Here is a 12375-nt window from a genome sequence, read left to right on the forward strand (position 1 = left end):
TTATTGTTTGTCTGAGGAAGACAAACAGCTCCGTAAATAATGCAACCAGCTGCAAGTCTGTGTCTGAGTGTGTGCACATCCCTCACTTGTGCAGTCCACTTTGTTTTTCCATCACATCATCTCCATTTTAGTCATTCCACAACAGCTATATGTGTGTGCATACCTATGAGGGACTGTGGTCGTCTTTGTGTATGGATGTTGGAGTGTGTGTTTGCATGTGTGGATAATTGTGTTTGGGAGTACAATTTTTTGTGTGTGTGTGTTTTTTGTGTGTTATGTTATGTGTGTGTATAAGCATGTCAGATTGCCAGACTGTCCTCCAAAACACGATCATAAAGGTCATTTTTCCAAGCAGCAATTACAATCTATATTTAGGCTTACTGTTAGGTGGTTGTTACAATATCAATCAGAACATTTTATTACATTTTTTGGTCAAGTTATAACATTACTGGGTTTTCTGACATTTTCGATCAGGTGAAGTAGACATTTTACTACATGCTACATGGTCATATATGAGCTCTGTCCATGGGTAGGGGCGTTAATTTTGGAAAAACTCCTGAGTGTTGTAATCAAGGGTAGAAACACATGACCTATGTATGGGCTGTATGGGTGGAGAACTTGTTGCACAGCGCGTTTAGTGTCCACATTTATGCTTATTGATGTGTGTGTCTGCACGTCTTTTTTCCATGTTGCTTCACAGGTGTCTATATGCCTCTGCTTGTATGTGTGTGTGTGTGTGTGTCCCTGCCCTGCAGTGATTACATCTGTCTCTGTAAGCACACACTGTCGAAATGTCATTAGTTTGGATTAAAATAGCTTCTCAAATAATTCCCTGGAAAATATTCGGTTTCCTCCGTGATATTTAACTTATGATTGAGAAATTCTATTCTTGTACAAAACAAACAATAATATTCCATTCATGACTTCTCCAAGTTGCCACGACCCGTGCGAGGTCACATAAAACTTTATAGAGTCGCAGCTCGATAGAAATATGTTTAACCAATATTCCACGCCGTGCTGATGTGTTCAAGGACTATGTGAAGAGTGTGGTTTCCAAAAAGATGGAATTTGAGACCCAAGCTGCAACGCAGCAGCTGGATGTCAGCTTTGATTCCAGGCTAAAGAAGTGAACAGAGGAACAAAGCAAGACAAGACAAGAAAGAGGAGTGAAAAGGAAATTAAGTGGGAGAAGCTGGAGAGATAAATACACAATATATATCCAATATATAAAATACAAGGATTTGTCCCCCTAACAACTGCAAATGACCAGGTGTGTTATCACATCCCCCCAAACTCAGTTTTAAACTCCCCAATGTACTGGCTGAATAGTGTTTACTGAGCTTCTACCTAATGTCGACCAACAACAATGAACACAACAGCTGCGCACGTGACTGGCGAGCATGCCAAACGTTGGGGTCAGTTCTGTATCCTCTGCCGGCCGTGTGGAGATCTATAATTCACAAGGACAACACAGTCTGTTTGAATCATATAATCACTAGTACACATGTGAATTATAAATTGGTGCTACTGCTGCTGTTGACTAACACAGCCCGAGGGGTGTTTTTCAGCCTAACATGCTGAATGATGGTCTGAGCTTCAACTCAATTTTATTTATATCACCCAATAACACTAATCACACATTTGTCTTGTTCCCTGCTATACCGTGTGAGCATATATGTAGTCTGAAAAGGGAAGTGGTCTTTCATCTGGCCTTAAACTCGAGGGGACAGAGTGTTTGCAGTCAGGGCCCACAGCCACTGAAATGACCTGCCCAAGTAAATGAAGCTGTAGATACCCACTTTAGAAACTGGTGTGCGCACCCGTGCGCATCATTCATGGCCCTTTGTCCTGTGTGTGTTCTGTGTTTTACATTTAATATGTAGTCACTGGTTATCTGCTGTGAACCCGCACAGGACTCACTGGAGAGTGAATCCCTGGGGCACCAACTTGTATTGAAAAGTGGTGGGGATAAAAAAGACCTTTTAAATTGTCTTCAAAATATGTGATGTTAGGCAATGTAATGGGGGGGATCAGTATGAGGCCCGAGGAGATAATTACAGCAGGTTGGGGGAAAAAAAGCACAACAACGCATCAAAAGGGTCTTGCTTCAGCTACTACTGAAGGCATAGGTTGTGTTTCAACATGGGGGGGTACATATTAAGTGGGGTATCTGGGGGGCCTCTAAATTCTAAGCATTAAACAGTTCAACAGTTCAAGCGTCTTTATTGTTGTAAAGGAAAAAACAGAGTTCAGGCAGCAGGTGACAATTCAAAATACAAAACTAGAATGAAATGTAATACAGTAAGGCTCTCGGGCATTCTGTATTGCTTCAAATATTTATCCTCCTGTCGATGGACCTTTCTCATTTAATGTTGTCTCTGCTAAATCAACACACATGCAGGCATGATTTACTCCTACCTCCTCTTTTGTCAGGGGAAGTCACTTTTTTAAATGTGCACATGGCACATATTCACATCAATGACAAATTAATTTGTTTAAATTAATTTATAAAGCCCTGGATTTTATTAGCTTTTATGCGTTGTCTGGTTCACAGGGAGAGAATGGAAAACTTGAGCATGAAGAAACTGTGTCAGCACTTTGTTAAAGCTACTGATCGACGCATGTGGATTTTTGGGTTATTTTAGAATCAGTAGGGTAGGGGGGATTTTGTTGTAGCTGACTTTACTTCTTTGTTTCTTCTGTCTTTACACTGCATTTTAAGTTTTCCTGATGTGCAAATGAACCCTTGTCAAAGCGTTCTCATTTATTAACATAACATAACACAACAAGTTTTCTCCTTTTGGTTAGTTGCAGGGAACAGCAACTAATGAATGTAGTAAATATTAACAGTAAGAGTGTTTGAGAATGCGCAGCTGGAACTGGTGTATCGATACTACGGAAAACGAGTATTGAAGCCATTTCAAATAAACTGAATCAATATGTATCAGTTAAACTGATATTTTTGACATCAGTGCAAGCTGTGTATTTCACAGAGCAATTCTAACAAATTGTGCTTTATGTCATGACCCATCAAGCTCCCTGATTTCATGTTTATTTGTCATCCTCGTGTTTCCTGTTTTATTTTGGTAACCATCGTCTCGTCTCATTTCAGATCCCACGTTCTGTCAAGTTTTCCTCCTCTGTAATTACTTGCCTTAATGTTTACCTCCGTCTCATTGTCTCCCTTGTCTTTGAGTATTTAGGTCCTTGTCCTCCCCTCCTTTGTTGCCAGATTGTCTTTACCTTTGAGTGAGAGTTGCAGCATTTCCTAGTGTTTCCTGTGAGTGTATCGTTCAGTTTTTGCCTTCTGACCATTTGTCCTGTGGATTCGGATACTTTTGCCTGTGTGAGTGATTACCCGTGTACCAACCTGAGCCTGATTAAAGACCCTGAACTTTTATCCGAGTCTGTGAGTCTGCTTTGTGGGTCTGTCTCCAGTTTGTGCTAGAGACTTTAAAAGCGATGGGGACAAACTCGACCATCCATTTTATGGAGTGGTGGGGACATGTCCCCATTGTGAATGACGCCTATGGTTCATCCTGATAATACAAAAAGAAATACTTTTGTATTATATAAGTTGTGTGCGATTTTTGGATGCCAGTAGGAGGCTTACTGACCAGTAAGGTTACTGTTCCTTTCAAGTATTGCCAAGCTGTCTATATAAGAAGCCAAGATGTTGCTGCAGTGGCAGAATAACTAAAGTGTTATGAGTAAAGGCAGCCTCATTTCTCACATCAGACATTGACTGTTCTTGCTTTGTTTGAATTGGCTTTTCCTCACTGTAGCCTTAAAGAACTGTAATATAGTTTTGTCAGGGTATATTTCCAATACCTCCTAACCCCATGACCTTACATCTACCCTAGTCAAAAGTACACTTTCAGTACAAAAATATTTACAACTATAATATAGTTTAAACATTTTGTTTACAGCTTTGGTAATAATCCCCCTCTAAACAGCCAGCAAGGGATTTAACTGGAAGAATAAAGAGACATAAAGAAAATAAAAAAGACAAGGGAACAAGGCTGAAGTTTATGATTACACCAAAGTATCCATCACGGTTTGACGGCTAACATTAAAACTACTGTTGGCATCACAGACAATGAGCTGTTTCAAAGGAGTAAACTTCAAACAAGCATCCAACTTCCTAAATCCTGACAGCTCCTCTTCACTGACATATGAGCCAAACAATCCTCAGACAAACACAACTTGAAATCCTTTATAGCATGAGAAACTGTTCAAAAAGCCCAGGTGGGGGGTTAATGGGTTTTTGAGCATTGATGCACGGCATAATAATGATACACGTTCACCCCACTTGCTCAAAACTGGCGATTGTTTATAGTAAGATCAATGGAAATTCATCTGCCGTGATGTGTCGTTTCAAGGCTTAAGTGAGCTGTGAGGGATTACAACATCCCCTATCGCGCTGGCTCAAAAACTGAACATAGCGCTCACAACAGGGAGGATTAAAGGGGAATGCCTCTCAATTTCTGATTTCACATTCAATCAAGACCAATCCTAAAAGCCCAGTCAGACATGTACATGGCAAGATATTAAGAAAATTGATAAAATACTGCACACGTGGAGAGGAAATTTTTTTACCATACAGAAAAAACAACCCTAGTTTATTCTATGGTAATATGAAAAATGTAAAATGCTTATATTAGGACACATTTTTAAAAAATGATGCACAGTAAATAAAAGACAAGGAAGGACAAAAATAAAGGAAATCCATATAACAATGTGTATTGTATTTAATATTTAACTGAATTTCTTTATTTGATCTGATTTATTTCAGCATATTAAATCTTCCAGTTCATCACAGCTCATATACCTTACACAGCTAGAATGCTGCTTACTGGGCACTGTTTACCTCAGTTCCTGAGTCAGTACCATCCTAATAAATTTGGCTTTCTACATAATGCACCTGTGAATAAAATGCACATGACTTCAGTAACAGTTTTGCTTTTAACTGGGAGAAGCGAGGGCCAAGTTAGAATTTGCATTAGCAGCTAACGCTAGTATTACTTACCATATATTGACTGCTCCTCTCTGTAACTTGGTTTTTAAATTAGTACTGAGGCATCTCACATCATAGGCCTATCTTATTACTTTGCTGCTCATTCTAAAGCAGTGGATCTGCCTCCATAATTTGCTATTTGATACACACCACCCACCCAAACATCGATGCAAACCAAGCGCCCCCTCTCATGGCAACAGCTCTTCCTGATGGCAGCGGCCCCCCTTGCAGGACACAATCTGATCAAGCATCTTCAAGATTTGCTGGTACCCAACATTGCAACTCACAGGACCCAAGTATCTGCCGCCAACGCCCCGGTTCCAGATACCACGGGACAATCCCCACAGGACAAGTCAGGGCCATGTCTGATCTACCTCTGGGGTATGGCATGTCTCACAGGTGCTCATTTTGATTTTTATCTAGGGAATTTGGAGGCAAGGTAAACACCTTGAGTTTTTGTGGTGTGGCATGACACATTGTTCTGTTGAAGGGGCCACTTCCATTGGGGAGTGCTGCTGCCATGAAGAGGTGTACTTGGTCTGCAGCAGTGTTTGGGTGGGTGGTGTGTGTCAAGTGGCATCCAGATAAGACAAACAGTTACATGATCAAATTATTAAGAAGTGGGAGAAGACTATTTTAAAAGAAATAAATGTCATAAAGAACATATATGTTTGTCCTCTGATGAGGAGGATGACAAAAAAAAAAATCATTTTTTAATATTAAATGGTTTTATAATAAAAGGAAAATTTAGATATACAAACTTTATTCAGGACTGTGGCCCTTTCACTTACATTGATCGATCACTTTGCCTTCCCCCGACTATCGATCTCTCTAGTTTTCTAAGAGGCAATATCACTGACAATTTTCCTGATAAGTGTAGTAAATCTAGGCCTGTGTTTTCAAAAAACACCACCAACATTTATCACAGAGAGCTGCCCACCAAAGACAGTGTTGCAACAAACTTTGACCCAGCTTTATTCACTTTACCCCTGCCTGACAGTTTTGATTAAGAGTCTGTATACTGGTCTTAGGTCACAGCAGCAACCCTGGCAGTGATGGATGCCACAAATGTCAACAAATCCGGAATGAATACACTTGTTAGGAGGTGTGTTATTTTGTACAAAATCAAAAGGCTTTTCCAGGGAGGTGAGCTCGGTCAGTTTGTGCATCACTGATCAAGTCCTTCCACCAAGGTGACCACAGTTATCACTATAGCAACACCCAATCACAGCATGACACATCAAGTTAAACTGGGCCAATTAAGGTGCATGATTGGAAGGCGTGAAATGCGATGAGAGCCGTAACTCACCTCAAATATTCTTCTCTGGAAATATCAGTGTGTGTGCGTGTGTGTGTGTGTGTGTGTGTGTGTGTGTGTGTGTGTGTGTGTGTGTGTAAGTTACCCTCAGGGTCCAGCAGTCTCTCTATCCCCAGGTGTTGTTCTGCCTTATTAAAGGCGTGTTCCAGTCTGTCGATCGCAGACGTCTTCTTCTCCACTGAGCTCCAATCAAAAAGCTCAGGTCTGCGGAGGCAAAGGGAAATCAGCAAGGATCACTTACACATATTCTCCGTTGCTCAATGTAAATGCTTCAGCACATGTTGAGGAAAAGGGGACAAAGAGCATTCTTTAACGTAAAAAGACTGACATTGCAGTAATGAAAAATGGTTGGGTTTTTTTATTACACAGCCTTTAGATTAATTTTCTTAAATGTGAAATACACTGTAATTAACTTACTTCAGCTGATGCAGTCAGGTTTATTTTTGGAGCAACTTTAAGTCAGCAAACATGTGACCATTTGTTGCGCAGTGATTCTAAGCTGCACTCTCCAGTCAACCACCATTAAACAGTGAAATTAGACCATGATAATGCAAAGCAGTGTGTTGATTGTGTATGTTAATTGATTTAAACATTTGCTCTGTGAAATCTGCTGTAATTCCACAATCAGTAAACAGAATGCTATTGGCATGGAGCAGCGGAGGAAATGATCTGCAGGGTGATGGCTTTGTCGTGTTTGTGATCTTCCACTCTGTATTCCAGTAAAGACACTGCAAACAGATGTTCTTTCAGCTAGCCAGGATTTAATTCATAACTACATGAGACCAGGCTTGAGACCAAGACTCTCGTGAGCAACCATACAGGCAGATAAACACTGTTTCTCCTCTACATGTAATGTATTCACCCAGCTTTCATCCATTATCCATTCATTGATTCATTGATTTAGTTATGTATTTATTCATTCATTTGTTCATTTAATCATTTAGTGTAGCTTTTCTATGTAATAATACAACTTCACTACACTACATATGAAATTATGCTAGATATATAGATATATCCGAGGAAGTATCCGAAGTAAACAAGTTGCATTACTGCAGTAGCGTCTCCCTACAAAACACATATGTTTGAATGCAAGCTGTCCTACGAAGTGTAGAATTTTCTGCTTTTACTTCTACTTTCTACTTTAAATGCTACTTTTGACAACATTGGGAACAACATATGTAGTTCTCAGTTGCTCCAACAGTAGCGGCAAACTTGGACTAAAAAGGATTGTGAAACAAGTAAAGTCAGCTAATGTACTGTAACACTGCCTTGCTATCTTAGCTAATGTTAGTGGGCTAACATGACTGTCTAGAGGCTGTGGTGGTCCCACAGAATAAATTAAGTCAATCAAGTAACTGTGTCAAACAGTAGCTGCTCTAACTAAGGCAATGACCACAAAGGAAAACATTCGGCTGGCATCACAAAACGAACAGGCACAATGTTGTCTGGTGTTTCGTTCTCAGCCAAATGCGTGGTTGCTCGTAATAATAACAGCTGTTGAAAACATGAACAGATTTAAGTGTCCTTGTAAAAGCCCCAATTTTTCTTGAATCAATTTTAAACACTCATCTGTGTTTATCAACTTCGCCAACCATTTACGTAAGTTAAGCAACAACAGATACATATGGCTAAAGTCACCAGTTAAAGCAGCTGTTAAACCAAAACACCAAGTCAATAATGTCTACATTTTATGCCACAGTTTGTCATCAAGCAGTTGAGATAATCTGAGTATCTGCAAGCTTTGCTGCTGTTACTGTCAGCAGGCAGCCGCAGACACTGCCACTTGCCACAGTGATGGCAGCCGTGCAAGAACACACAAATTGGTCGCCAGAATTGTCCGTAGGCTACAGTATACTGGCTCACTGGCTTGGAGTCTTTTTAGTGTCCACCTTATAAACAGCTATGGTTTTAATGGCTTCCTATAGCCGTGCACCACTAATACCAACTGGCACTACCTGACATATTCTGTGTCTTTCCTTTTCTATTTCTCTTTTTCCTTTTGTGAATATTTAGTACTAATTCTCTACATCCAAGTATATAAATGTAATAAAATGTATGAACAAGACCTCAGTTTTGGCAGCCAAATAAATTTCATAATGCATCTCCCTTTGTACGCCCTTGACATTTCCCTTGTCTATCCACTTCCTTGTGTCTGTTGCTTTGTTTTCTTTCTATTTCTCTCTCTGCTAACACACACACACACACACACACACACACACACACACACACACACACACACACACCAGCACACTACCCATTTTACAATACCTGTGGCTGTGGATGAGGGCATTGAAGGCCAATCCATCATTCCAGCTACTGGAGAAGTTAACCACATTGACCTGAGGACAGAGATAATGGATATTAAAGGGCCAACCTGTGAATGCAGTATGACACCATCTGTTGAAACACGATTGCACCAATACTGGTTTCCATTTTCATAGGTATATTAGAGTGAAGGCATCTTTTCTCTCTCAAATTGCCAGTCTGAGCTTTTAATATATGACCTGACAGACTGCAATGGCTAAAAATGGCTTTTAAACGTAATACATAGCTGCATGCAGCTCTGGAAGTAATAAGAAGTGAGGGAAGTGAGGACACAGTAGTACCTAGAGGCAGCCCTGATGTCTAACAACGACCACTGTTTGTGTCGGCTGCAATGACGATTGTCTCCAGCAGATGTTAGTGGCACTAGGTAGCTAACATTAGCTAATTCAACTATGAAAATGTGCTGACTTTTTAATGTCAACTTGGTTTATAACAAGAACCCATGACATGATATTATGCTAAACTAAGTAAACCGTAGGTAAACACTACCATAACATGTTAGGCTACTTACAAATGGCTTTACATTAAAGACTAACTGATGAGTTTGGCAAATGTTATGCTAAAAGCGGCAACTGTTAGCTTATATTCAGATTGTAGCATCCTGGCTCCCTTGCAGTGAATATTTCTATCTGAAGATTTTTTCTTACATAACCAGTAACCCAAAAAGTTATGTAGTAAGCTAATAATATGCTCCTTATCTATGGAGGTAACCCACGTTATAACTGTAATGTTAGGTAGCACGCTAAGCTAGTTAACGTTAGCCGGACAAGCTAAGGTTTGTAGCATACGTCAAAGAGTTCTTCTTCAACTACGGTCCATTTTGGTCTGAGAATTTTTAGAAAATCTGACACATATTTAGAGAAATATATTGATATAATACTTTTAGTTATATAACACTGACACTGTCATTTCCATTGCCATATGTCACATTTTTTTTATAAAATATGTTAGCTTGCTAATACTAATGTCCGTTTTAGCATTAGCATTAAATATACACAAAATACACACTATAAAATGTTTTCTTAATATTTGTACATTCAAAGGAAATATGAGCTGTTTGGAAAGGACAGCCAATAAAAATATTTCTTATTTCAACAAAAAATTACCTCAGTTTTTTTCTTATTGCCCTCCATGAAGCTAACTGTCCTCCTGCTGTGCGCTCTCCTGTCACATGACTATTGCTGTGGTCACCAAGTGTACAAACTCTAAAAGACTTCCCTGAATTTACATTTGGCACGTGGAGGACACGACAGTGACTCCAGGGGACAGGTGTTCTTTTTGTATCAAAAGACATGAAATACAACACATGATGTATTTCATTAAAATGGGCATTTATGTGTTAATTGTTTCTGAAGTTAATATTAGATCACAATTAAGGTCAAAATTAAGCACGGTCTAAAATCTGGCTCTGATACAAAGGAAATATTGCAAAAACCACACACAAAAGGCCACTTTTTATATAATAAGAATAATGATTGACCCATATTTTCATTTATGTATGTTTCTTTTGGTGTCAAGTAAGAGTGCCAACAATAAAAAATAATTAAGGTAATTCAGGACCCATTTTGCTAAATAGGAAATCAAGCACTTTAAAGATTTGCACCTCGGAGAATATATGAAAGAAACTATATAATGCCACATTACCAAAAAAGTGGCATAAGCTGTGTTGTCAGTGCTCTTGCATTTTGGATTACAGGCGTTAATACAGTAGTAAACAGTTCATGCCAGAAGTTACAAAAAGAAATGGAGAAAAAACAAAATGGATTGTACAAACTTCTATAAATACTCCAAAGGAATCTAAAGAGATCACAAAGACCGCTGAAATTTTAAATTAATTGGATTCTTTTTCCACCCTGAAAACATATTTTTAGGACTTCGGCTCAAGTCTTTTAATTTCATATGTAGGGCTATAAAATGATAATCATCTGATGGCACTAATCCCAGATCTGGATCACCACCAAAACCTAATCCATTATTCCTTGGCCCCCAGCCTATCTGTCCAACAAATTTCATGAAAATCTGTTCATGAGGGGTTTTAGTAATCTAGTCAGACAGATAGACAGACTACTGGAAAAAACATAAGGTCTTTGGCTGTGGTAAAAACATTCTATACCGCTAAAGATGAAACGGAGGCAGGACCTGAAGCTACTGCTTTTAAAAGAAGACATGCTCTACATACATGGTCAGTTAATAAGGCAGCTTTTTTTTAATGGTGTCACAGGACTAAAGTTTCCTGAAAACACAGAAGAGCCTGCATTAGAGGAGAAGTTCGGTAACAGTGGGGCCAGTGTGACAGCCTGCAGACTGAGAATAAAACTGAATGAGTAAGGGAACAAACCTGAGGATACTGGCGTGTGTTCTGACGAACCCAACTCAGCAGAATCTTCTCACTGTTGGTCTGCTGTAGGCCCGCCATCACATCTTTCATCACATCCTTTACCTGCACACAAATACAAAGTACAGCTGGTGTAAACACACACTCACACAAACAAAAAAAGTGAAGTTTGTTCATAGGACAGCACTGGAGGAAAGTAAATTGGTATCACTGAAACAGTTTATACTCTGAGAAGCATGAGAGCTTGATCAATTTAGGAATCTGGGGTCAGCTGCACAAAACACCTTAAGTTAAAATAATGTCCTTAAATTCCTGGTTCAGGTTTCCTCAAAATAAAATCAGTTGCACAAAACACCCTTAAGTCTTCTCCTTAAGATTACCTTGGAATGTTCACTGAAGTATTTATGGTTTTCTCTTGGTCCACCATTGCACAAAAGACTTTAGCAACCAAAGCAAGGTAAAAAAACACTTAAAGTACCTTTGACTCTATCTTTTGCAACATGACTGAATTTATGGTGATGAATGAAAAAACTAACACACCCTGGGAAGAGTGTTCTGCGACCAGGAGAACCCAATGGATACACTTTTGATTTTACACTACAGATCTGACTTAATTAATTTTCAACGTGACTTCCTTCCACTGTTTTCTGTTTTCTGGTATTTGGGGATTGAATTGAATTTGTAGTGTGTGTTCTCTAAGATTGTTTTCCTCCAGAAGTCTAATCTTTTCCTCCCCTGACCATTGTGGTTTTCTTGTCTTCTTTTCTTATGCAATTTTTTCACTATCTAACTATAAGACAGCTAAGACAGGTATCACAAGCATGGGTCCAAGCAAACAAACAATCTCCATGGAATCTTTTAGCGCTGTAAAATCTCTTTCAACGCAGTGACTGTAACGCTTTTTTATTAACTAAGGAAATCTTTTAAGGGACTCTGTGCAACTATGTGAGTCCCTCAGCTAAGGAGAAATAAAGCCTCGAGTGTCATACTTAAGGAAAAAACGTAAGGTGTTCTGTACAACCGGTCCCTGCCCATTAGATTAAAATAACACTGACTTCTGGTTTCACACTGGACACAAACTGGGGTCTTCTCGATTTAAGTCCAGTTTTGTTTGAGCCATCCACCTCATCTCTGTCCCACCTTACGCAGGCTTTCTTAAACCTTATACTACACCAGTCTCTCTCACCACCAAGTACTGCCAACAAATAGGTTAACACTGGAGGTATCTGAAAGCCCAGTGCGTCCCATAAGGATGTGAAAGAGTGTCTTTGGCGTTATACTCCAGCTGGCGTGGTAAAGCAACACCCTGGGAATAAGAACTGGCTGTGTATACAGTGTGTGCTAAATTTTGAGGCTTATAAGTGAAGTTTTTTATGTTTG

At 39.4% G+C, this 12375-nt stretch overlaps 1 protein-coding gene across 4 annotated transcripts in view; it reads right to left on the reverse strand.

Annotated features, from left to right (window-relative positions):
• dmd (dystrophin) overlaps positions 1-12375 on the reverse strand; it is a 353683-nt gene that overhangs the window by 190830 nt on the left and 150478 nt on the right. For all 4 annotated transcript variants that reach the window (XM_050063154.1, XM_050063152.1, XM_050063151.1 and 1 more), the window contains exons 6-8: positions 10999-11100; positions 8604-8674; positions 6421-6539 (exon numbers count right to left, since the gene is read on the reverse strand). In XM_050063154.1, coding sequence (XP_049919111.1) covers positions 6421-6539; positions 8604-8674; positions 10999-11100 — 292 coding nt within the window. The remainder of the gene's footprint in view (positions 1-6420; positions 6540-8603; positions 8675-10998; positions 11101-12375) is intronic.

The sequence above is a fragment of the Epinephelus moara genome, chromosome 15, assembly GCF_006386435.1.
Source record: "Epinephelus moara isolate mb chromosome 15, YSFRI_EMoa_1.0, whole genome shotgun sequence".
Taxonomy (NCBI): domain Eukaryota; kingdom Metazoa; phylum Chordata; class Actinopteri; order Perciformes; family Serranidae; genus Epinephelus; species Epinephelus moara.